This window comes from Canis lupus, chromosome 21 (genome assembly GCF_003254725.2).
Source record: "Canis lupus dingo isolate Sandy chromosome 21, ASM325472v2, whole genome shotgun sequence".
Lineage (NCBI taxonomy): Eukaryota > Metazoa > Chordata > Mammalia > Carnivora > Canidae > Canis > Canis lupus.
The window spans coordinates 21544933-21571236 of record NC_064263.1 but is presented as its reverse complement, the minus strand read 5'-3'; the positions used below and the strand labels follow the sequence as shown (position 1 = coordinate 21571236).

At 39.5% G+C, this 26304-nt stretch overlaps 1 protein-coding gene and 1 long non-coding RNA gene across 4 annotated transcripts in view; both read right to left on the bottom strand.

Annotated features, from left to right (window-relative positions):
- The window catches only part of LOC112642132 (uncharacterized), a 226159-nt gene that overhangs the window by 51232 nt on the left and 148623 nt on the right, over window positions 1–26304 (bottom strand). The window lies entirely within an intron of this gene.
- The window catches only part of PAK1 (p21 (RAC1) activated kinase 1), a 144611-nt gene that overhangs the window by 50035 nt on the left and 68272 nt on the right, over window positions 1–26304 (bottom strand). For all 3 annotated transcript variants that reach the window (XM_025419555.3, XM_035704092.2, XM_025419554.3), the window contains one exon: window positions 18721–18931. In XM_025419555.3, coding sequence (XP_025275340.1) covers window positions 18721–18910 — 190 coding nt within the window. In that variant the 5' untranslated portion in view covers window positions 18911–18931. The remainder of the gene's footprint in view (window positions 1–18720; window positions 18932–26304) is intronic.

Sequence of the window (26304 nt, the reverse complement as noted above, 5' to 3'; positions counted from 1 at the left end):
TTTATCAGATGTTTACCAGACAATGTTTCTAGTTCTTTATATGTATGAATTCACTTTAGACTCCTGGCAACCCTATCAGATAACTATCCTCCTTATTTTGCAGGTAAAGAAACTGAAGTACGGAAATTAGGTTACTTGCTCAAGATCACGTGGTTAGTAATTGGCAGTATCCAGACACAAACCCAGGCAGTCTGGCCAGAGCCTGAGCTCAAAACCACTAAACTCTACTGCCTTCTCAGGCTAGGAGCTTAAAGGATCATTAAGACCAAATACTTGTAGTCATCCCTCTCCCATTGGGTCTTACATAAAATAGATATTCACTGAGATCCTGCTGACCTAGCAGAAAAAGCTGCAACATTTAAGTAACTGTACCATAAAAGTACCCTTGTTGGGGGTTCAATTATGTTCCCCAAATTCATATGTCCTAACTCCAAGTAGCTCAGAATGTGACCTTATTTGGAAATAGGGTCATTGCAGATTTAAATTATGTTAGGTCATACTGAAGCAGGGTGGATCCCTAATCCAGTTAAGACTGATATCCTTACAAAAATAAGAAATTTGGAGACAGAAACACACAAGAATACCATATGAAGATGAAGAACAATGTCAGAGTAATGCTTTTTCAAGTTTAGAAGCACCAAAGATTGCCAGCAAACTACCAGAAGCTAAGGGAGAGGCATGAAACAGATTTTTCTTAACAGCCCTCAGAAGGAAACAACCCTACAGACAACTTGATCTTGGAATTCTAGCCTCCAGAACTAAAACAATAATTTCTGTTGTTTAAGCAGCCTAGTTTGTGGTTCTTAGTTATAGAAGGTCTGGTAAATATAACCCTCTTCCAATTAAAAGGAGTTTCAAGGTTTTGGTATCAGGCTACACCTTAGCAGGCATTTGCAAATACAATCCCACTGAAACAGGCTTGAATACCTTCCAAGGCTCAGCCAGATAATCTTTCTTCTTAGATAGGAACCTACACAGCCCAGATTTTAAACATCTGTAGAAACCCTCCTTATTTCTCCAGCAAAGGCTCTTCCTCCATCAATTCTAGGGAAGAAGCATAAGGAATACAATCTATGATACTGTAATAGTGCCATATGGTGACAGAGGGCAGCTATACTTGTGGTGAACATAGCATAATGTATAAACTTGTTGAATCACTATGTTGTACACCTGAAACTAATGTAATGTGTGTCAACTATACTCCAATAAAAACAAATTTTTAAAAAATATATGCTGTGGACTAAAATAGACCCCCAAATCCATAGTTAAGGCCCCAATGTTTAAGAAGAGCAGAATTGCATATATATGATCCACTTGTGCTGCCTTTCCAGGTTGACTTGTCTGAGACTTACTACCAGACTGAATATTCCTACAGGTCAAAAGAAGTATCAGTATACCTTATAGTACTTTATAACAGACTTATATTTAATAATAATTACAATAATCACCTTCATTCATATCATGCTCTAGTGCTTACAAAACACTCTCACATACATTACTTCATTAGAGCCTCAAAACAACTGTGTGATGAGCAGGGCAGTGGTTATGATGCCTATTTGAGAGAAGAAGAAACAGGAGTTCCAAGAAGTTAAGTAACCTGCACAAGGTCACAGAGCAAGTTAGAAGCAGATCTGCAACCAGAACTGTGGTTTTCAGACTCCCAGCCCTAATCAAGGCCTTCCTACTCTGTTGCTCTGCCTCTTATGGACTACTGCTGCTCATGACTATGTGATCACTCCTCTTTCTCCTTATCTCTCTTCCACTGAGTCTCTAGGTTACTAATGATTTCCCCTTCTATACAGTGATCAAATTTATCCACTTCTCCATTTGCATTGCCACCACCCTATTTCAGGGCATTGTTTGTCTATGGCCTGGATGATTCTAATAGTAACTTGTCACCTGCATTCTGATCCTTTCCAATGAAGACAGCAGCTAGGGTGATCTATAGCCTTGCTATTTAAAGCAGCATCAGCACAACTTGGGAGATCATTGGAAATGTAGGATCTCAAGCTCCAACTCAGACCCACTGAATCAGAATCTGAATTTTAGAGATCCCAAATGATTCACATGCATATATATAAAAGTTTAAGAATTAAGAGAATGAGAAGACAAACCACAAGCAAAAAGAAAATATTTGCAAAAGATATATCTTTTTTTTTTAAGATTTTATTTATTTATTTATTCATAGAGACCCAGAGAGAGAGAGAGGCAGAGACACAGGCAGAGGGAGAAGCAGACTCCATGCAGGGAGCCCGATGTGGGACCCGATCCAGGGTCTCCAGGATCACACCCCGGGCTGCAGGCGGCGCCAAACCGCTGCGCCACCGGGGCTTCCCACAAAAGATATATCTGATAAAGGACTGCTATCCAAAATATACAGAGAACTCTTAAAACTTAACAATAAGATAATCTGATTAATAAAACAGGCAAAGACTTGAAAAGATAATTCACCAAAGAAGATAAATAGATGAAAAAAGATGTGCAACAGCATTTGTCATTAGGGAATTGCAAATTAAAATGACAATGAAATACCACAATATACCTATTTGAATGGCCAAAATTCAAATGCAGACAAGAATACGGAACAAGAATGTTTATTCCTTCCTGGTGGAATGCAAACTGATAGTCACTTTGGAAAACAGGTTGGCAGTTTCTTAAAAAACTAAACACACTCTTACCATACAATCCAGCAATTATACTCTTTGGTATTTACCCAAATGACCTAAAAACATGTTCACATAAAAAACTGCACACAAATATTTATAGCAGCTTTATTCATAATTGCCAAAACTCAGAAGCAACCAACATATCTTTCTTTCAGTAGGTGAATGGATAAATAAACTGTGGTACCTCCAGGAAATGGAATATTATTTAGCACTAAAGAGAAATGAGCTATTAAGCCATGAGAAGATAATGAAGAATCTTAAATACATATTACTAGGAAAAGAAACCAATCTGAAAAGACTTAATCCAATATGATTCCAACTATATGATATTCTAGAAAAGGCAAAATTATGTAAATAGGGATCCGTGGTTGTCAGAGGTTAGGAGGGAGGGAGAGAGGGATAAGCAGAGCACAGAGGAATTTTAGGGCAGTGAAACTACTCTGTATGACTATAATTGTGGATATATATACTCATACATTTGTCCAAACCCAGAGTATACAAACACCAAGAATGAACCCTAATGTAAAATACAGACATAAAATGAATATGATGTGTTGATGTAGGTTCATCAGTTGTAACACATGTACCCACCCTGGTACAAGATGTTAATAGTGGGAAAGGTTGTACACACGTGGGGGCAGTTGGTACCAATGTACCTTCCACTCAATTTTGCTGTGAACCTAAAACTGCTACTTTCTTTTAAATTTTCAGAAGCTGTGCTCTACAAACTTGTACCTTCTTCTTAACCTCCTGCTACTAACATTTCATATACTCTATACCAACTACACTGAACCAGTTATGTCACCAAACATAATTGGCTCTTTTATACCTCTTCACATTTTCTCAAGCTACACCCTTTGCTTATGAATCCTGCCTTGTCTTTTCCTTTCCCTTGCTACCTCAGCCTTTTATTTACCCTTTTCAGGTCTCATTTAAAGGTTATCTCTTCTCTGAAGCTCTCCCTGATCTCCGGGTTGGGTAGTCCTTCACCTCTCCTCTGTTCTCACAGCACCATTTTAGTAATTGCCTATTTTAAGGGTTTATCTTCCAACCAGACTGAGTCCCAAGTACAGGGGCCATGTCTAATTCATCATGGATCCCCAACAGCTAGCACATACCTGGCATAAAACAGATGCTCAGACAGTGAGTGAAGAAAGGAATAAATGGCCAAATACCTAACTCAATCTGGCAAGGGCCTAAGGAATCTGTTAAAGACAGGTTAAATTCCCTCCAGGACAAGAATAAATGTTTCATTTTTATGAGGTCTAACCTAACTTTCACAATCTTTGTTACCCAGCCACCTGGGTTAGCCACCTCTGTTAGTCCTGTATGAAAACCCTATCCTGTGGGAGCTCAATACACTGGTCAAAAGAAAATCTGAAGTCCTGATGCCTCCACAGACCAAGGATAATCCTGATGAAAGGCAGCAAAATGGGGGATGGAGGGTGGGAGAGGAGGAAGAAGGAACAAGGTCTACAGTCCAGGCCAGTTTTGCCCCTCTTATACCATACAGTCCAGGTTCTCAGTTTTCTCATTTGAACAATGGACAACAGACTAGATTTTAAGGACCCTTCCAGGTCCTATAGTCCATGAGTCTATGAAAACAGAAAGATGAAGACTCTCAAGGCTCTGTAGCTACTTACTGACATGGCACCCACAGTTTGTAACAGATATTCCATTCACATCAACTCATATAATCACCACCATCCTGAAAGGCAATTTTTACTTGTAGATTAGGAAACTGAAGCACAGGCTTGCCTACAGTTATAGAAATGACTGAAATTCAAAAGGTATGGCTTCAAAGTGGAAGCCCATTACATTCTGTTTTACCTTCCATAAAGACTTTCAGGTTAAGTCAAGAAAACATACTTTGGTAAAATAATGAAAGGAAATAACATTAAATAAGAACTTACATGTGTAAGATACCATAACACACATTATTTTCCTTAATTCTTAAAATCCTATGAGATAGATTATTACTGCTACCATTTTACAGATGAGGAGACTAAAAAAACAAACAAACAAAAACCCTAAAACCATTAAATAATTTGCTTAAGCTCACACAGTGAGTAATAAGTGAGATTTGAACCCAGGTCTGATTCCAAAGTTTCTTTCCTTAGTGTCTTATGAGAACTATTTGCCTACATGCCAACTGCTAGGGTTTAAGTTATTTACGCACTTGGCAATTTCCCTTCCAGAAGCAGCTGCTTTTAGAAAAGGAAGGCCAAGAGTTTACCAGGGCCCAAATTAAGCAGTCATTTATGACATAAGTCCATCTGTCTTACTCATAGCTAGAATGCACGGAACATGGTGCAGGACTTTGGAATTACTTACTATTCCTAAATTTCCTCTGATCTAGTTACTTAAAAGATTGTAGGGAAGAGCAATTATGTTATTTTTATGTTTTATTTAGATTTTTGCTTTAAACTTTATTAGATTTTTTATACTTTAAAACTTTGTATATATTATTTCTAATTTATGTTATTACAATATAATATGCCATCATAGCCATGGAATGTCAATACAAAAGAAACTCCAGTAATGGAGACACAGAAAAAGAGTGGCTCAGAGGATGGGTAGTCCAGAGAAAAGAGCATCAAGGAAATGAAATTATTTAATGAACATGAACATACAGGGTCATGCTGAAAGTGGCTTCCACAGGTTACTCTTTGCCCCTTAACCTTTGCATGTATCTCCCATATTCCCACCTCTAAGTTTTTGCTCACTTTTCCTTCTCCTTGCTTTGGGATGCTCTAATCCAATCTCCCTGTTAAACTCTCAGTCATCTTTTGAAGACTGGCCCAAGCCTCACTTTTCCAGACCTTTCCTCCCTTTGTTAATTCCCAAGACACTGAGTCTGCCACACCACCATGCATTTAGTCATTTCCTGTCTTGTAGGATTCCTTGCTATTTTAAAGACTTACCTCTCTACTTAAAATGTAAGCTTCTTGAGGACCATAATCATGGCTTGTAATTATGATCATTACACTTCTGAATCTTCCATTGAAGACTCAACACAGAATTGGTTATTCAAGAACGCCCCCAAAATATTAGGAATAGACTGTTATTCTACCCCCCTGAAGAAAGAGACCCTCAAAGGTAAATTGACTCCACCTGCATCACAAAGCACATGAAGGTAAGACTCAGTTCATCCCGATCAAGACTTTTATCTTTTGTCATAACTTCTGATCCCTACTGACTGATTTGATTGGAAGCAACTACTGACAGAAATAACTGCTTAACATAGACCAGTGCATCCAGATCCAGAACTGGACTATAAAAAAAGGAAGGGCTTGAGTGAAGTGAGAGAGGAGGGAAGTACAGAGGTTAAAAAAAAAACTTTAGCTGGCAGGATTTATCCTAAGTTCTGTGCCATTTAGGCTGAGAATTCACTGGCTGGGGACCACCAGCCGGAAACAGGGTGCCTGAGGCAGGAAAGCAGGACAGAACTGGAGGAGTCATGTAGTCACAGAGCCACATGGCACTCCATAAACCCCTTCCTGGAAGTAGCAATCACCTCCCTCACTTATATAGCCCTTCACAAAGCCTTTCCACATTCACTGCCTCACTGGCTCCTTACAACAACTCTAAGAACCAGACAGTATGGATTATCCCCATTTCACAGCGGAGAAGACTGAAGTTAGAAAATTAAAAGAAATCTGTCCTGGACCAGAAGTCAGAGGAAGATAAATCCAATATTGTCTTTGCCATTAATTCACTTTATGATACTAAAAAAGTCACTTTCTTCTTCTGAGTTCAAGTCTTCAATCTGTAACATAGGTCACTGATCCATATTCAGGTACAGATAAAGATAGGTAAAAAAAAAAAAAAAAAAAATCACCTTTCTGGAAAAGATAATACCCAAAAGAACTCATGAAAGATAAACAAGAATTGGTCAGGCAGAGGTGGAGAAGGGCATTCCAGAGGGCAAACAGACTTAAACAGACTAAACAAAGGCTCAGAAAACAGTGCTTTGTCCCAGCTTTCCACCTTCTCGTAAGTCAATCAAATTTAACAAACCCTTATTAGAAATGTACTCCAAGCTTGGGACTAAGAGGAGATACAATGGAGAAAATAAGGCAAATTCAGGATACTGTTAGGCCCATATCCCAAGGCCACAAACATCAGGCTGCCTGGGACAACTGCTGCTAGAAAAATTTTTTATGGTGACTAGCAAGTATGAGTCTAAAGGAATCTGATGAAAACCTATGTCCACACAAAAACTTATAAGTGAATGTTCATAGCATCATAGCAATATTATTCAAAACAGTCAAAAATCAGAAACCCAAATGTCCCTCAACTGATGAGCAGATAAACAAAATGTACATCAATACAACAAAATGCTATTCAGCTGTAAAAAGAAATGAAGTCTTGATCCATGCTACAACATGGATGAACCTTAAAAGCATTATGCTGAATGAAAGAAGCTAGTCACAAAAGGCTACATATTATATGATTTCATTTATATTAAATGTCCACAAAAGTCAAATCCATAGATAGAAAGTAGATCAGTGGTTGCCAGGGGCTTGGGGAAGAAGGAAATATAGTGAAGTACAGAGTTTCTTTTTAGGGTGGTGATAATGTACTGGAATTAGAGCATTGTGATGGTTGTACAATCTTTTGACTGTACTAAAAACCACTGAACCATATACTTTGACATGGTGAACTGCATGTGAATTAGATCTCAATTTTTTAAACAAATTAAATGTAACTTATATTAAAATAAAGAAGGCTGTATATAACTCGATGCAGAAAAAAAATTTGCTGATGGCAGGTGGGCAGATGAGGAGGCCTCAGCCGGGGACCAGATTGCTGTGGCTCAGGCAGTGTCTCCTATGGCAGTCTGGTCCCACTCAGCCTCACATGCTCTCCAAGGCTACAGGATGAGCCAGTGACTTGGCTGTCCCAGGTATGGTAGACCCAGCGGTGAACATCATCAGCTCAGCAGCCAAGAGTGTGCTGCTCAAGTGAGGCCTATGTGGAAGCCAAGAAAGAGGACTTAGCTGAGTGGCTCTACCAGCGTGGGTCTGCCCACTGGTGGTGATGTCTTCCTGATGCAGCTGACCACGGGCACCACCTTGTGTCAACATGCAATGCTGTCACTGAGGCCACCTGTGCTTTGGTCCCTGCCTGCCCAGCCCACGGTGTGGCCTTCCACATACACAGTGTATTGCCAGCTCTTTCATGGCCATTTTCATCAGCTGGTACCAAACAGAGCTGGGTGTGTCTGAAGTGCTCGTGTTTGAGACTGACAACCTGATGCTGTGAAAAAAACGAGAAAAGTGGTGCTGTGACTGGTGGAGGCAGCACGGCATGGTGTTTGCTTCCGCTTGCTTGCCCTTCGCACCTTGTACAATTTGAACAAGAGATTAAGTGGGAGCTACATGCCGCACCCCCAGCCCCCAATGCACCCATGGGTAAGGATGATACCACCCAAAACTGCCATTGCAGCAGGGTTTCCCGCCCATGGCCCTGCATGACACCAGCAACCTGTGCAACCTTGACAAGCTGGTGAGAGAGATCTTGGGCTACTGCACCTGCCCAGACCAGTATCCCATGATCAAAGTCTCAGAGGGGAGACCCCGTGGGAGACTCCAATCTCCTCACCTTTGTGAGGGTGCTGAGGAGCCATGTGAGGGTGTACATGGGTGGCGACTGGGATACTCCGGAGCACTTCTGGGTAAGCATGACCCTTGCTGCTCTTTCTTGGCCCACCACCAACCCCCGCCCAGGGCTCGTACCTTCTTCCCACAGAAGGTGTCGCCCACCCTCAGCCCTTGCACTGGCAGACCAGCCCCTGGGGGTGAGCGGTGGAGCTCCCCACCAGAGGTGACACAGCTCAAAGGCAGGATAAGAGACCTCCCTAAGGGCCTGGGATCAGCTGCACCCCCATCCTCATTCCTGCCGCTCCTCTAAGGACAGCACCTCCTTAGCCTCCTCAGCCCAGAGCAGCCCCAGGGGTGTCAGCAGTGAACTAGGGAGCAGCCTGGCCGGCGGCTGACCACAGGCATCCGGCATCCCCAGGACGGCCCTCAGCCCCATACAGCCAGTCCTGAGACCATCTGGATCAGGGGTGGCCCCATGGAGCCCCAGGAGGCAGGGAAGCCCAAATGTTGGCCCTTAGCCCTGCTGGGCCAGGAGCCAGAGCTGTGAGGAGCAGCCGTGCTGCTGGTGCAGCAGCGACCAAGATGCGCAGCACTTGTGGGTGCCCTGGGTCAGGGTCAGTGGGGGCTCAGGCAGGAGCAGCCCCCAGACTCCCTGGGCTCACAGCCCTGCAGCCCCCTGGCCTCTCCACATCTCCAGCCTGTCCAGAGTTGGGAACCACACCAACTAGTATCTTCTATACCACCCTGCAGCTTGACCTGAAGCAGGAGCAGCAATTGTTCCAATGCTTGGAAGAGGAATTCCTGGCCAATGCCCAAGCCCTTGAGGCACTGTTGGCCGGACCCCTACTGGATCAGCTTCTGACCCAGCTCCTGACTCAGTGTACTATTCCTCCAACTCCTCCTCTTCATTCTTCAGTGTCCTGGGTGGCAAGTGTGGGCAACCTGGGGACTGTGGCTGGATGGCCAATGGGCTGCCCAGGCCCCAAAGCCTAGCCCTGTCCAGCTCTTCCAATGAAGGCAGCCCCTGCCCTGGTGTGAGGGGTCCATCAGATGCATCTGGGAGCCCCCCAGCTGGCCTGGAGCTCCTAATGACCTGGGCACAGGGCCAGATGGACACAGCCAAACCAAAAACTCTCATGCATCCCCATGCCACTGGGCCCTCACTGAATCTACAGAGCCTGGATCCTGGCTTGCTCTGCACTCAGTGAGCCCAAGGGCAGAGTGGGATTCCTGGATGTGGTGAACCAGCCCAGCTGCCCTCAGGCCTCCATTCCTTCTTTTCTTTTTCCTTTGTGGTCTTAACACCTCTGCATCAGGGAGCGCCCCCACCTCTGCCTCTCGTGCACCAGACCTCATGGGACCAGACCCCTTGGAACCACATGGCACAATGGGACCTCTGTACATTCCGGTTGGGTGATGAGCGTTACTGTTTAATTACTAATATTATTGAATGCCTTAGAGGAGGCCAATGAGGACCCTCTGAGGTTTTGTGGCCCTGCAGAGCCTGACAGTAACATATTTTTCTAGCCAAAAGAAAACTAGAAAAAGCATTTGCTAAAATTTTATATCCAATTGGGATGTCTGGGTGGCTCAGCAGTTGAGCATCTGCCTTTGGCTCAGGGCGTGACCCTGGAGTCCCAGGATGGAGTCCCACACTGGGGTTCCTTCATGGAGCCTGCTTCTCCCTCTGCCTAAGTCTCTGCTCCTCTCTCTCTGTGTCTCTCATTAATAAATAAATAAAATCTTTAAAAAACAATTTTATATTCAATTGTGATTAAAACCTCTTAGCAAACTATGATTACCAGGGAACTTGACTTAATCTAATAAAAGCTAATTACCAAAAACACTAGAACCAACATCATACTTAATGGTAAAATGTTGACAGTTTTTCCTCTGAGATTACAAATAAGATAAGGATATTACATCTATTTGTTGTAATCCTGAAGGTATTAGCCAATGAAACTAGGAAAGAAGCAGCAGCAGCATAGGGAGAAGGATTAGAAAGGAAGAAACAAAACTATCACAATTTACATATAATAGGATTGTGTATACAAACAGAAAAAATTCAAATAGGGAAAGAATCTTCATAACTTAGAACTGGTACAGACTCCAAAACAGAACAGAAAGCACTGGAAAGGAAATAATAAATTAACTCTATTAAATTCTATCAGTGACATTATGTCATGCATACATCAAAGATACCACTAAGTGCATAAATGAAGATATTTGTAATCTATATAACTGGCAAAAGGCTTATATCTAGATATCTACAAATCAATAAAAAAAAATTCTTATATGGACAAAAAACTTGACCAGGCGCTTCACAAAAAGTATACCCAAATGGCCAATTAATATGAAAAGCTGCTCAACCTCGTTAAAGACTGACAATCCTAAGCAGTGACAAAAAGTGATGCAAGCACAACTCTTATTCACTGCTGGTGGAAATATGAACTGAACAGCTATATGTCTGAACTTTGTTTCTGTTTTGTTTTTTTTTAAGATTTTATTTATTCATGAGAGACACAGAGAGAGAGAGAGGCAGAAACACAGGCAGAGGGAGAAGCAGGCTACATGCAGGGAGCCTGATGTGGGACTCGATCCTGGGTCTCCAGGATCACGCCCTGGGCGGAAGGTGGCGTTAAACTGCTGAGCCATCCAGGCTGCCCTGAAGTTTGAATTTTTGGTATTATCCATCAAAGTTTAACACAAGTACCTGCATGATCCAGCAATTTCACTATGTATATATACCCAACAGAAACATGTAAACAAATGTATAAAGACTTGCACAAGAATGGTCAGAGAACACTACTTGTAATAGTCTACTGCTGAAACCAACCTTATGTTCATCAATAAAATATTTCTATGAACTGAACTATGCAATGAAAATGAACTAAGCTATGTGTAAAAACAGATAAATCTTATAAATGATATTAATCAAATGAAGGCAAAGAAAATATGTGCTGTAGGATTCTACATACAGCAAGTTAAAAAGAAAGACAAACTCATATAAGGAGAGAGCTGCTAGTGCCTGGAATGGAAAACGCAGAGAATTTCTAGGAGGCTGGCTATATCCTTTCTTTTTGTCATGTTAGTGGCCACATAGGTGCAGTCAATGTATCACTGAACTGTACACTTCTGCAATGTGCATTTTTCTATATAAAGGTGTAAAAGTGCAGTGGAGGAACCTACAAGAACTCTGGTTCATGAGCCACATATGACCCTACAGAGTATTTAGTCCAATTTTTTCATTTTAAAAAATGAGAAAGCCCAGAAAAATTCAGAGAGTTGTCCAAGGCCACACAACAAATACATGAGAGCACTGCAATAGGAACCAAACACCAAACAGAATATTTTATAAATTACTTCCTTAGAAAATCTTGAACACATAGTTCGCTGCCAAGCCCAACTCCTAATATCATCTGTACATCAATGCTTCCAACCATGTTGACAACAATTACGTAAGTGAATCAGAGAACAGAGGAAAAGAAAGAAAAGGGGAAAAAAGGGAAAAGGGAGAGGATTAGAGTAAGAATGAAATGAAGAGTATCTAAGAGATTTGTAATTTTAAGAGGCTTACCTTTTTGGCCTCAGTTTCAAATATATTTGTTCTAGAAATCCAGGCCCATATCCAGAGCTTAGAATTCTCCTTCTGACAGGTTACAGAGAACTCTTGGGAACTTCTTGGGAAACCTGTTCTTGGGTCTGCTTAGTCTCAGTGCACAAAATAACTTAATCTGGTCTTTCCATTAGCCCTATCTAAACCAATAGGAAATACAACCTAATATGTAGGAAGAGAAAGGTCGTCTACCCCAGAACCATTCTTTAATTCTATCTTGGAGGAACCCTGTCAAGGGCTATTTTGTAAATCTTTTAACAGCTCTTAAATGTTAATCATAAATTTCAAAAGAAAAAAAAAAATTTCAAAAGAAAACCATGACTGCAAGCAACAATAGCCACCAAAATCACTACCAATTCTTAACAAGGCTGCAGTTTGCATAACATTTTTCACATCTTTAGTCTTATAATCCTTTCAGCAATTCTATGAGATAAATATTTTTGTGTGCCTGTACTACAGATAAGAGAACTGAAGCCAAGAAAGGTAAAGCAACTTACCAAAGGTTACAAAGTCAGGGATGGGCAATGGTGATAACTTCAAGGGCTTGAACTCCAACATGGCTTCTTTTGTATGTATTGCGCCTTCCCCATATTGCAAACTATGTGAATATGCCAGTGACTGATGTCATTAAATGCAAATTGGTTTTAAAGTAGGTTAAAAGAAATAACCATATCAGTTCCATGAAATGTATCAGTCTATGTCTTGGATGGGAGCCCTCAAACACTATATGGTGTCTGAGGTCTTAGAAGAATGAAAGGACACAGACCAGAAGTCAAGAGACAATGATTCAAATTCAGACTCCATGCACTACAACTACGCAGCTGGTAACCTTGGGCAAGTTGTTGATTGGTTAAGCCTAAGTATTAGTATTGTACAGTGGAATCAGAGCTTCAGTCCCAACTCAGCCATTCCCTAACTAGATGACCTTGAGAAAGTTACCTAATCACTGTGAACCTCAGTTTACAGTCTACTAAGTGAAATATGTATCTACCTGAAAGGCTGGTATATTTCACAAACATCAAAGTTCCTAATATTCTGTGTGGTAGTTAATAGACATTCAATAAATAGTAACTGGGTTATTGTTGTTACTATTTTATGGTTATTATTATATAATTACTATTTGTTATTACTACTAGTATTCTTTATTATTGTTATTACTAATTTGAAGATCAACTAAAGTAAGGAAAATGTACATGTTTTATAAGCTAAAGAGCTTTACAAACATGAGTTATCATTAACATAAGGAAGTTTCAGAGTAAGATTTCCTAACTACTAAGACAGAGAAACTGTGGCTGAGAAGAAAGAATCATTCTGATGTCACGTAACTAGAGATCACAAGCTTGAAGAAACAAAGTGGAAAAAGAAGCCTACAACCTCACCCATCCTAACTTTAACCCTATCTTCAGCCTAGTCCATCTGGCTTTCTGATAGCATGGGAAATGAGGCTGACATTGCCAAATCCTATGGTGTAGTACAGCCATCCAGGTTTCAGCACAAATCGTTGGCTTACTTATTTTTTTAAAAGACTTATTTTTAAGAAGCACTTCTCATTGGTTCATCTGAGCTAATCTGAGCTCAAGGCAGTAAAACACTCCAAACTTGGGAAAGAAAAAACACTGACGTAGTCCAGTTTTAAAATTAACTTTGCTAAACTCTTCCCAAGCCTGGAGAATTCCACTTTGGTTGTGAAAATTCAGCCAGAAGAAGATTCCAAACTAAATGCTGCAGGACTTATTAGAATAAACCAAAGGCTCCAGATCCTAACCACAGGTACCAGGCTTTCCCACATAGAATTCTGTAACCCAGAGCCACATATTACAAGCCTTCAACTACAGCTTCTTCCAATTATTTATGCATTCCCTCAGGCACACACTGAAGCTGTGCTGGAGGTCAGCATTAGGTAATGCCCACAGACATTCTAGCCATTGCCAGCTCAAATCTCAACCACTACTGCAGGCCACAAAGACTCTTCTTTCTCGTTTCCCAAATCTCTTTAGAGACCTAAAAGTGCTCCCTTGGTAATTTTGGCTCCAAAAGTCTGGGTAGGACCTAGGCATCTGTTATTTTTTAAGAGCACCATGAGTGAGTCAGATGTGTAATCTATGTTGAGAACAACTAACAGAGACAGTAGGTTATACTGTAACAGATACTTTAGGAAGACTTAGTTCCACACTCATCCCTGCCACTTTCCAGTTGTGCGATCTCAAGCAATTTAATTTTCTCTAAACCTCAGCCTCCTGAACTGAAAATGACTTGTGGGCATCAGATTAAAACAAGAAGTGAGTTAAAAAATAAAACAAAACAAAAAAACCCTCATATTTATAGTGTTTTACAGTTTAGAAAATGGTTTTATATCCACTATGTCAAATGGCAAAAATCTACTAATGATAGAAGTGACAGGAATTACAATTCTTCCTACTTTACAGAGGAGTATACTGAGGTTAAAACAAATTGGTAAGAGGAAAAGATCACAGAATAAACGTCAGAGATGGGACTCAATCTTGGGTCTCTAAGTCCAGATCTAGACCATTTCTGGGCTAAATACTTTTAGTATGGGCATACCACTTCAAAAAACTGCCAACACTGCTTTGTATCGTGCTAGGACTAAGTGAGGCACAAAGCAAAGGTCAATGAATGCTTATTGGTTGAAAGATAGTATCAACAAAGCATAAAATTAAGCTGAACAAAGGCTCCAAACAAAAGGGGTAAAAAAAACTTCACTTATTTCATTTTGATGTATACATTAATTACAGACATCTTAAAGCAAAAAGGTGACACCCACATGCTCAGGGCATGCATAGAAAAACTATAAGGGATGAAAGAGAGGGTAGTAGATTATTTCACAAGAACTTCTTAAAACTCTATGCTTTCTACATCTATGCTTTGAATTCACAGAGAAACTGCTTTGATCTTGAGCTATGTGATTTATTTTCAGAATAGATCTGGCCTAGGATCACTCAGTGAGAGTGTCCAAGAAAAATGTCTGGGTTTACAGCTTTATCACTAAAGTACTTCACAATGGCCTAGTTTCTTTCACCTACATATACAACCCAATCTGACTTCATCTTCATAATCTCATTTGTATTATTAATACAGGATTTCAAAACTATAAGAGACCTTAGAGTCTACTGGTTTGACTCTAGTTTTTTAGTTGAAGGCACTTTAGTCTACAGAGAAATAACTGACCCAAATCGGACAGCCAATTTATGATAGAACTTAAGACTACAACTCAGATATTCAGAACCCCACCTTCCCATTCAGTACATAAGATCATTCCTTTAGTTCTCAATGATGTCTACGGGTTATGCTTCCATCTGCTGTTTTGGACAGGAATCTTTTTTTTTTTTTAAAAAAAAACAAAAAAAAAACAAGAGTTTTACTGGGGCACCTGGGTAGCTCAGTGGTTGAATGTCTGCCTTTTGGCTCTGGGTGTGATCCCAGGGTCCTGGAATCAGGTCCCACATCAGGCTCCCCGCAGGAATCTGCTTCTCCCTCTGCCTATGTCTCTGCCTCTCTCTGTGTGCGTTTCTCATGAACAAATAAATAAAATCTTTTAAAAAAATTTTTTTAGTTATAAATATATAAAAAGAGTTTTACTGAGATATAATACACATACCATACAATTCATCCATGTAGTGCATAATTCAGTGATTTTTTTTTTTTTTTTTTTTTTTTTTTGTATATTCACAGAGCTGGGCAACCATCCCCACAACCAATTTTAGAACATTTTCATCACCCCCAAAAGAAACTCCACATTTCCTAATCCTATCCACCTCCCCCCACAGCCCTGGGTAACCATTCATCTGCTTTTTGCCTATGGATTTGCCTGGATACTTCATATAAATGGAATCATATAAAATATGTGGTCCTTTGTGACTGGTTTCTTTCACTAACACAATGTTTTCAAGGTTCACTCTTGTTGTAGCATGGATCAGAACATCATTTCTTTTTACTACCAAATAATATTTCTTTATATTGATATGCCACATTTTATTTATCCATTCACCAGTTGATGGATATTTGGATAATTTCTACTTTTTGGCTATTACAAATAATGCTGCTATAAACATTCCTGTGCAAGTACTGTGGACATGTTTCCATTTCTAGGTCATAAGGTAGCTCTGTGTTTAATTTTTCAAGAAACTGCCAGGCTTTTCTAAGTGGTTATATCATTTTACAATCCCCCCAGCAATCTCCACATTCTTGTCAACATTTGTTACTATCTTTTTATTACAGCCATCCTACTGGGTATGAAGTGACATCTCACTATGCTTTTGATTTGCAGTTCCCTGACAACTAATGATTTTGAGCATCTTTTCACATGCTTATTAGCCATCTGTATATCTTCTTTGGAGAATGTCTATTTGAATCTTTTACCCATTTTTTAATTGAGTTGTCTTTTTATTATTGAGTTGTAATAGCTATTTATATATTTATGATACAAGTTCCTTAACAGATAAGGATTTAAGAAAATTTTCTCCCATTCTGTAGGTTATCTTTTTACTTTCTTGATGGTGTCCTTTGAAGCACAAAGTTTTTAATTTTGATGGTGTCTACAAAGCAGGAATCTTACTACCTTCCTAGTTAGTTGCAAGAACAATTCCAACTTTTTAATTTTATTTTTTTTTCAACTTTTTATTTTTTTTTATTTATTTATGATAGTCACACACACACAGAGAGAGAGAGAGAGAGAGGCAGAGACACAGGCAGAGGGAGAAGCAGGCTCCATGCACCGGGAGCCCAACGTGGGATTCGATCCCGGGTCTCCAGGATCACGCCCTGGGCCAAAGGCAGGCGCTAAACCGCTGTGCCACCCAGGGATCCCTCAACTTTTTAATTTTAAAAGACCTCTTTACTACATGTAGAAACTTGGGCAAAGACCTACATATATAGATCAACAATTATGGTTGATAAAAGCACAATGTTAAAAATAAGCACACACCTAAACTTAGGGATAAACAAAGTAGCTTTACATGGGAGAAGATTCTAGGGCAGGGTAACACCACCTAATCATAGCCCCTACATCTAGAAAGTTGGCAGCTACTATATAAATGAATTAGCCAAAAAAAAAAAAAAAAAGAATTAGCCAAAAAATGAAAACTAGGCAACTTACCCATATCTCTTCTGACTAGACCCCAAAAGAGCTCACACTGAAGGTGGAATAGGGGAGATGGTAAACATACAAAGATACAAGCCCAAAATAATCAAAATTCTCAATACTCTCATTTCAGTTATTCAATAGTCATTTCCTGTAAGTAATATCACTGCCTATTAAACATCTCTATGTGAAGACCTCTCAAATGCAGTGTCTAAAATTATCTTTTCACCTCAAATACAATGTGTTTAAAGTCACCATCTTTCCTGTTTTCCAACTACCAACCCTCCTGACTTATTCTCTTCCTGTGTTCCTTATTTGGTTCATGATACTATCATCTACCATCTTCTACTGATCCATAACTATGCAGTCATATTTTTCTGTAATATAAGATAGTTTCTGCAATTCACCATTGTGCTTTTATATTTGGCCTACTATTTCAAAATCCCAATTCTGATTTTATCATATAGTCTACTAGCTATTCCTCCCAGCTTCAATAAAGAAATAAAGTGTACTAATATACAAGTACCTTCTGTGTGGAAGGTATTTAATTAGGAAATTTGCATTTAATTTTCATACAACAACCTTGTGAAATATTATCCCAATTTTAGAGAAATGAAAACCCCAATCTTTCCTAGAGACAGGAAACTAAAAGTCAAGGGAGTTAATTGGTATACCTAAGGTCAGAGAGCTGGTGAGTGATGAATCCAGGATTGAACCAGATCCATCTAAATCAGAAGCTCATGGTAACTATTTATAAACAGAAAACCAACTTCATCAACACAGCACAAGAAAAGACCCTGAAAGCATGACTGAGAATTTCACCTCATATCAAGAACCACTTAAACAAATATTTAAGAAGTTGGGCAGCCTGGGTGGCTCAGTGGTTTAGCGCCGTCTTTGGCTCAGGATGTGATCCTGAAGACCCAGGATCGAGTCCCACGTTGGGCTCCCTGCATGGAGCCTGCTTCTCCCTCTGCCTGTGTCTCTGCCTCTCTCTCTCTCTCTCTCTCTCTCTCTTTCTCTGTATCTCTCATGAATAAATAAATATAAATATAAATATAAATATAATTTAGGAAGTCAAACAAAAGTCATCTATCAATGTGGACACCCAAACCTCTATTTCACTATGATGTCCATAAGATTTCAGCTACTTGATCAGATACACTGTTAAAATCCTGATTATCCTCCTAGAAGTTTTATCAATAAAAAAGAAAATGAGCCCACCCAGAACGACCTATTCTTAGTAAACTCATGCTTAGTCCTGCTTCCTTTTCCCAGTGATTACCTGCCCTTCTTACTGATACTTCATCTCCAAATCTAGATGTGAGATGAGGACATATGAATAAAGAAGAGGCAATCAAGAATCCAGAAAGAAGACATTCCAAAAATGAAACTAGTTTGGAAGAAAAAAATTTCCAAATAAAGACATTTCAGTATTTCTTATATTTTGTGAGTTCAAAAAAGCTTTATAATTTATAAAGTAAGTAAATATATGGCTTCAGACTGTCCAAACTCTGGCAACATCATAATTATTTTCTTAGAATTTTGCTCAGAAATTGTTCCTAAAAATAAGTCTATTTCCTATTTGACTTGACCTTAGGAAAGAAAGGGAAGTATTTAAGGAGGATAAAGGTATTAAAGGAAAATTAAGTCAAGGAAAGGATAGATCTTTCATCTAAGCTACAAAAAATCTTTTAAGTATACAAATGGTGAGAAAGAAATGAAATACTGTACTTTTATCTCCAGGTAGGATGGATCGGTAAAATCGGTCCTTCTTTTTCTTCTCCTCTGGGTTTGGAGGCAGAGGTTTGGAACCGTGGTTTAGGGTTCCGGCATCTTTGCTGCCAGCTCCAATCATAGTGCTGGTATTTCTCATCGGAGGGGCTGGGGGTTTGTCTTGAATGTCTAGGCCGTTATTTGACATTGTCACCACCACCAGCAAATACTGGAAATCAGAGAGAACATAAATCTTATTATTTTTGTGCAAAAGGATACACGTGAAAAATTGTAAAGAATCCAAGTTATACAACTCATCCTCAAAGGCCCAGCCCAAACCCTTCCACTGCACACTGTAACTATTGCTGTCTTATTCAGTCAACAATACTCAAAGATTTAAAACCTACTTTGTTGTCAAGCACTGCTGAAAATTCATAAGGGTCTTGTTATTCTCTACCTAAGGCACTGGAGAGCACAGAAAACCACCATGACGTAATTTTAATGGGAGAAATTTGGCTTAGCTAAATAAGTTTGAATCCCACTGCCACTGACTAGCTTTAGAGAAATTCCTTAACCACTTGGGTTCCATTTATTCATTCATTAAATAAAACTGCTTAACAGCATTCCACATGGTGACCCTTTGCCAACCTCTAATTTTGTAGCCTTAGGAAAATCATTTTCCTTCTCTAGAATGGACTGTATCACTATATCAAGAGTCAGTAAAGCTGACAGTTTTAATAGTTTTATTGGAACACAGCCATTCATTTACATATTGTTCATGGCATCTTTCACATTCCGATGACAGAATTGAGTAGCTGCAACAGGGACTATATGTCTGCAAACCTAAAATATTTATCTTGTCCTATACAGGAAAAGTTCACTAACCCTTGGCCTATATCATTTCTCAGTATCCTCTTCCTCTAATATTTGACCTTGTTCTAAATACATGATGGTCAATGCAGTAACCATCCTGTCATATATGGTGTTGAATTTACTGGCAATCTCCAATGCTTCTAGTAGAGAGAAGGAATAAAATCTTTTTAAAAAGGAAAAAATTCATATCACAAGGTACCAATAATTTTAATGAAAATAGATGTTATTACTTTAAATAAGTAAACGTCCTTGACAAATTGGCAGGCATGTATGTATACAGGATTAATAAAGTCTTATTCTTCCAGGTTACAGTGGAAACATCTTTAGCCATGACTACTTAGAATATAAGCTCCTTGGAGTAAACAAAATAGTGCTTTAGAGACTAAAGTTTCTAATTAAAAAAAAAAAACATAAACCAATATAATAATCACCAAGAGCTTTTTAGAAATATAGATGCCCTGTTTTGACCTCCATAAATTTTGATTTAATGTAACTGGGTTATGGCCAAAATTCTGTAATTTTAAAAATTAGTGACCCCAGTGCCAACCAGATTTGAATGCCACTGCTTTAAATGTCAATTACTTAAATGCCATGAATAAAATATATGAATCTTTTTTACATTTTCTAATAATTGCAGAACTAAATGACCCTTGTATCCACTTTTTCCATCAATTCTTTCTCCACATGCCATCAGTGATCTAAAACGCAGTACTCTTCTGCTTTAATATCCATCACTGACATCCCAGAACAAAAGCTCAAGTTCCTTACTAACTTAGCCACCAAACTAGGACACAGCCTACCTTCAAACTATACCTTGGAAATATCTGTTCTCCTGACCTATTAAGTAGTCTCTCACCCTCCGCCCAATCCCCCCAGTGCCTCGTGTCAAAGTTTTCTCCCTCCTCTGACTGATAAAAAAAATCTTACTCATCTTTCAAGCCAAATTCAAATCACCTTTTGTGTCATTCGTTCTAACCTACCTCTTACAAACCAGCTGCTCCTTCTTCTTTTTTTTTTTTTAAGATTTTATTATTTACTCATGAGGTGGAAAGAGAAGAGAGAGAGAGAGAGAGAGAGAGGCAGAGACACAGGCAGAGGGAGAAGCAGGCTCCATGCAGGGAGCCCGATGTGGGACTCAATCCCGGGTCTCCAGAATCAGGCCCTGGGCTGACGGCAACGCTAAACCACTGAGCCACCAGGGCTGCCCCTTACTTCTCTTTTTGATCAAAAGAAATGAAGTAAGCAAAAAGAATCTTGTTAATCTATATTAACTCTCTGAGTGGTGTGCTTTTTATCCATTTTTTCTGGTTTCACTTTGCAGGTTTGCCTTTGCTTTTCCTCTCAGTCCCAATTCAGGTCCTCTGCCCCCTCAAAGGGAATTTCCACAGGCTAAGTTCTCCAGTGTACCTTGCTACTCTGGACTGCAGGTTCCAAAATTATACTCCCTACTAGCCACCTGAGAGTCTAAGCAGGCCCTTCCTTGCCTCTTAGGTCCTTCAGCCCACAGCTTCATTGAATGTAGGTGCCTTTCAGGACCACAGCCCAAGATTGTGCCAAGAAAGACTGCGTCATCACCCTTTCTGATACAGGCTTTTCTTCATTTCTCAATTTTTTTTTACCATGCTTGGGAGAATTCTCAGGGGCAGACTTCCACTTTCAAAATGATTCCAAATTATCAAAACCTAAAATCTGTTGTTGGAATACAATGACTGAATCCTCTGTACCACATTCCAGCCTAAGTCATCCAGCCTATGCTTGAAAAGTTCTATTTTTAAGAAGTCTACAGTCTCAAAAGTCAGCCTATTCTATCTTTGGTCACTTCATTTAAAGAGTTCTCACTTATATGAAATTCTATCTATCTCACACTGCACTGTATTATTTGCTTATACATTTGCCTCCCCCTTATACATATGCCTCTGCCAGCCCTAGACTAAGAACTCCTCAAGAACAAAGTTCAGTCTTATTTACTTCTCAATCCTCAACACCATGTCTGGCACAGAATAATCAATAAAGATAAGCTGAACAAATGAACAAAGAACAAGTAAACAAATAAATGAACAAAGAAACAAAAACTACCTGTTAGTCTTGAATCATATCTCACAGCTTTTCAGAAAATTCTACTGCTTCTTCCCCAGACTGAACTTTAGATACTTTAAATCCTCTTTCAAAACCCCCAAATCTATTTTCTCAATGCTAAACACTGTCAGTACCTTCAACTATACTCACAGAAACAGTTTTGTACCAAAGATCCTTCCCTCTGATCTTACTTGGACTTGATGTTTCTATACTACATTCCAGCTTACCTGTAGCCCTCCAATCAGTCCTTTCCTGTAGTTTCCCCATAAGTCTTTACTCTTTCTATACTCCACAGATCCCCTCACTGGTCATTTTGTCCATCTACATTCAGCACAATAATTGGCACATTTTTAAAACTATGCCATTTTATTTTAAGATTTTATTTATTTATTCATGAGAGACACACACAGACAAAAGGAGAAGCAGGTTCTCTGCACGAAGCCCGATGCAGGACTTGATCCCAGACCCCGGGATCATGCCCTGAGACAAAGGCACTCAACCACTGAGCCACCAAGGCGTCCCAAAACTATGCCATTTTAAAACTTCATTTATAGAAAAACAAGTCCAAAACATCAGTCCTGAGAGGAGAAAGGAGAAACATACTCAACTCTTAAATAAGGAAACCAAACACATCTTAAATCTTCCAACACTCTGTGCAGGTCAAGGATTTGGGAGGATGATAAGCCAATGCCTTCTAACAGGCTGCAGCTAGGCTGAAGGCCAACGTTTGGAATGATAGTTTAGATGGCACCCCTCTATCTATTCTGGACAACAAACTGATATAACAGACAGAAGGAAAGACAGACTGACCACATTTTACCAATGCCCCAGAGGCTCAGGGGTCATAATAATTTATGAGCAACTAATTATACTGAAGTATTAATTATGAATCAACTGAATGGCTCTATAATAAATGCAGGATCACTGTGAAGTTTCAAAAAGGCAATTGGTAAGGCAATATAATAAAAAGATGACTGGATTTAAAACCAAGAGATCTGGATTTAGGTCCTGGTTCTGATGTTTACTAGTTATGGCTCTAATAAAAGTCCCTTCACCTATAGGCTGCAATTTGTTGTTTCCCACTCTATGGTCACTAGACAGATACTGGTCAAGAGGCAATCAAGGAAGGGAAGTGATTTATATCCTCTTTGCTGTAAAAAGCATAAATTTAGGGCAGAAAGAAGGGAAAGAAATACTTTTCAAGTAGCCACTATGTGAAAGATACTTTACATACTGAATGAAACTGGACAGGGGCCGAGGGAAGGAGTGTGTACACAACAGCTACTTCTTTCTCCTTTACTACATTGGATGCCACAGCCACTAATATAAAAAGGGCCAAGATAAAGACTTTAAGACACACACATACATCAAAGCCAGAAGCAACCTTAGAGGTCATTTAATCTGACCCTCTCATATACCAGGTAGGAATACTGAGGTCCAAAACATAGAATGAAATTGCTAAGATCATACAGCAATTTAAATGTACAATTGGAACCCATGTCTTCAGACTCTCTGCCAAAGAATTTTCCAACTATACCTAGGGTAATTCTATCCCGTCTATACCTTTTCTGACCTGAATTTTGCTACTCTTGATTTAGGTAAGTCAAATCTAGCCAATGGCAAAAATAGAATGATATAAACATGTTGGGCTGGACTTTTACTAAATGTCTTCATGAAGCTAAGTTCCAAAGAAGATAAATTCCTGGTCTTCAAATCAGCCTTATGAAGTTTTGTACACCTTTTGCTATCATCACAGGTTCTTCATTTAAGTACAATTCAAATCAATAAATTTTTAATGAGTACTTACATATAAGGTGCCATGGTAGAAACCAGGGACAAAGAGATAAATAGATGAATCTGATCTAACTCTAGAGATTCTCACAGTCTAATATTGCAAGATACACAGGATCTAGAAAATCACAATGCCAGGCCAACTGAATACTGCTGTGGAGCAGTACAAATGGTAAAATATCAGAAGACACAAAAAGGAAAGACTATATTGAATTTAGGTGATTAGTGGGGCTTCATAGAAGAGGTGATGTTAAAAGCAGGGGCTTAAGGAATAAATAAGTCAGACTAGTGGTCTTTGACTCCAGACTATCAGAACCCCCTATAAGTTTTTTAAAACACCAGCTGAAGTACTTAGGGGGCAGTATACTAAAATATGTAACTTATTTTGAAATGTATTTTTAAAAATAGGAAAGATTAATGGATGAACACAGGGATGTGATAGAATATGCATGCATGTCCATATATAATTTGCAGTGGCTGTGATAAAGCAAATATATGAGAATATTAATGGTAGAAGAATCTAGGTGGTAGATAAACAGGTATTCACTATAAAATTCTTTCAACTTTGCTGTCCTTTTGAAACTTCTAATACAAAGCTAGCGGGTAGGGGGCAAATACCAATGCTGAGCTCTGATTTAATCGGTCTGAAATAGGTCCAGGCATTTGTATAATACGGGAACCAAAGAAAACAGACAATTAAAAAATGGATTATTTTTATGGAGAATGATAATGGCAAATGGATGCCAGGCCACTAGAATAGCACACATGTGAGGTTACATGTGGTAGAATCCAACACAAAAATGAAAAAGTAGGACACAGAAAGCCTTTTATGTTCTATAACACATACAGCACTAGTCAGAAAAATGGTCCCTTCTAAGCAGTTCTAGATCTATGCAATGAATGTCCCATGTTAAAAATAAAAGATGACACTTGATTTAAAAAGGCTGTGGAAAGACGACAATGAGAAAAGAGGTGTTGCCTGGAGGAGGGAACCAGCTGCCATCCGTCTGCACTGAAGGCTCTGTGGTGCCTTGAGCTCACACAATGGGACTTGGAGTTTTATAGAGTCCTCTAAACTGCCTAACAGAGTTGCTCAAATTCTAAAAAACAGTTTCCCCAGAGAACCCCCTGGACTAAACATCTTTACAAACAGGATTTCAGCCATCATTTGGCATTGATAGTTTAATAACCATTAACATTAGAAAACACTTTGGAATTTACAGAAAACTTGAAAATCTGTTTGGTTTGTATCATTTTTCTCATTCATTCGTGCAAATATTTATTCATCACCTACTGTTTGCCAGGCTGTGCTGGGGATAAAACAGTGAGCAAGTCAGAAAAATCGAAATATCAGAGACACTGCCAAGTCCCCCAGAGCCAGCAAAGACAGATATCTGAAATAAAGTCTGTGTGACTACAGGACCACTTCTTTTCCTACTACACCACATGTCACTATTCGCTCTAAAGCAATAGGAATGGATATATAACCTGTAATAACCCCTCAGGCCATTATTTAAAATGAAGGAGGGAAAGTAAGAAGAAAAAATAAAACCTACTCCATATATTAATTACATTTGTCGTTCAACAACTCAAAGCAGCTGAGACTGGCATGACCAACACTCCACCCAGAACTGGGGAGTACTGCATGCCCTTGACACCTGGTTATGAGAATCTGATCTTTAATTAAATTGTGCCAAGAGGTTTTCTTTGGCAGGAGCCTGGAATGCTGCAGTCTTGAATTTGCTGAGGGAGGTCCTTCTGAAACGTCAAAGGCACTCCCGCTATGTAGCCTCCAGCCACTTGCTCTGGTGTAGCAACAAGAAAGCAACTGCTGAGGTAGCAGGGAGGAAAACTGGAGGCTGTTTCTGGGCTGTTGGGAAAGCTACTTTAATTTCTGACACTCAGTTTCCTCATGTAAAGCACAAATAAGACTGTACTTTATAAAGTTATGAGAATTTAAAAGCATATTATATATAGAAGGACTTAAGCATGCCACCCAGAACAAAATAGATGTCCAATAAATATCTGTTCTTATCCTCCACTCATCTTTCTAGTTTCAGCTCTACTGTTCTTTAAACTTAGTCATTCCAGCTCAATATGCTTTCATGACCCTGCCTTTGCCCACACTGTTCTCTCTGCATAAAATGTCCCAACTTGTCTGCCAATCAAACTCCTACTCATTCTTCCAGACCCAGTTTGATTCACTTACTCTATGAAACCTTCACAGAAGCCACCCTACTTCTATCTTTTCACCAAAATTTAATAGCAGTTTATACATACTTCTATGCAGCAGTCAAGGGACAAAACTGAGTCTGATTAATCTCTATGTCTCCAAATCCCACCCAGCACAGACCTGGCAAACACTAGGTAATAAGCAAGGGTTCACTGACTAAGGCAGCCTGGTTCACAGAAAAGAAACATAGGAGCCACAGTTTTAAACCTTTACTTTATAGCTGGGAACCTGAAACCCATAGGGGTATGAAATTTACCTAAAAATCACTCAATGAAATAGTGAGGACATGACTCTGATTATCCTGACCCTCTTAAAAACACTCTTTCTATACTAATTATAATTTGAGACAGAGTGAACAGAGGGCTGTACTTGGAATTAGAGAGTATGAGAGGCAGCAAAGTGAAATGGAAAAATTGGCAGAGAAATTTGAGGTCAGTGACTTAAGCTAGCCCTGTACCTTCACCTTCCTCTCCCCTCCCCAATCACACCTACACATCTTCTTCAATTCTACCACCCTTGCAGATAGCCAATGGAGTTACTTGCAGAAACTAGTATTAAAGCTCTCATAATCCTTGCCCTACCATCTTGGAAAATTTCTGACCTGCAGCCCCAAATAAGCTATTCCCAAC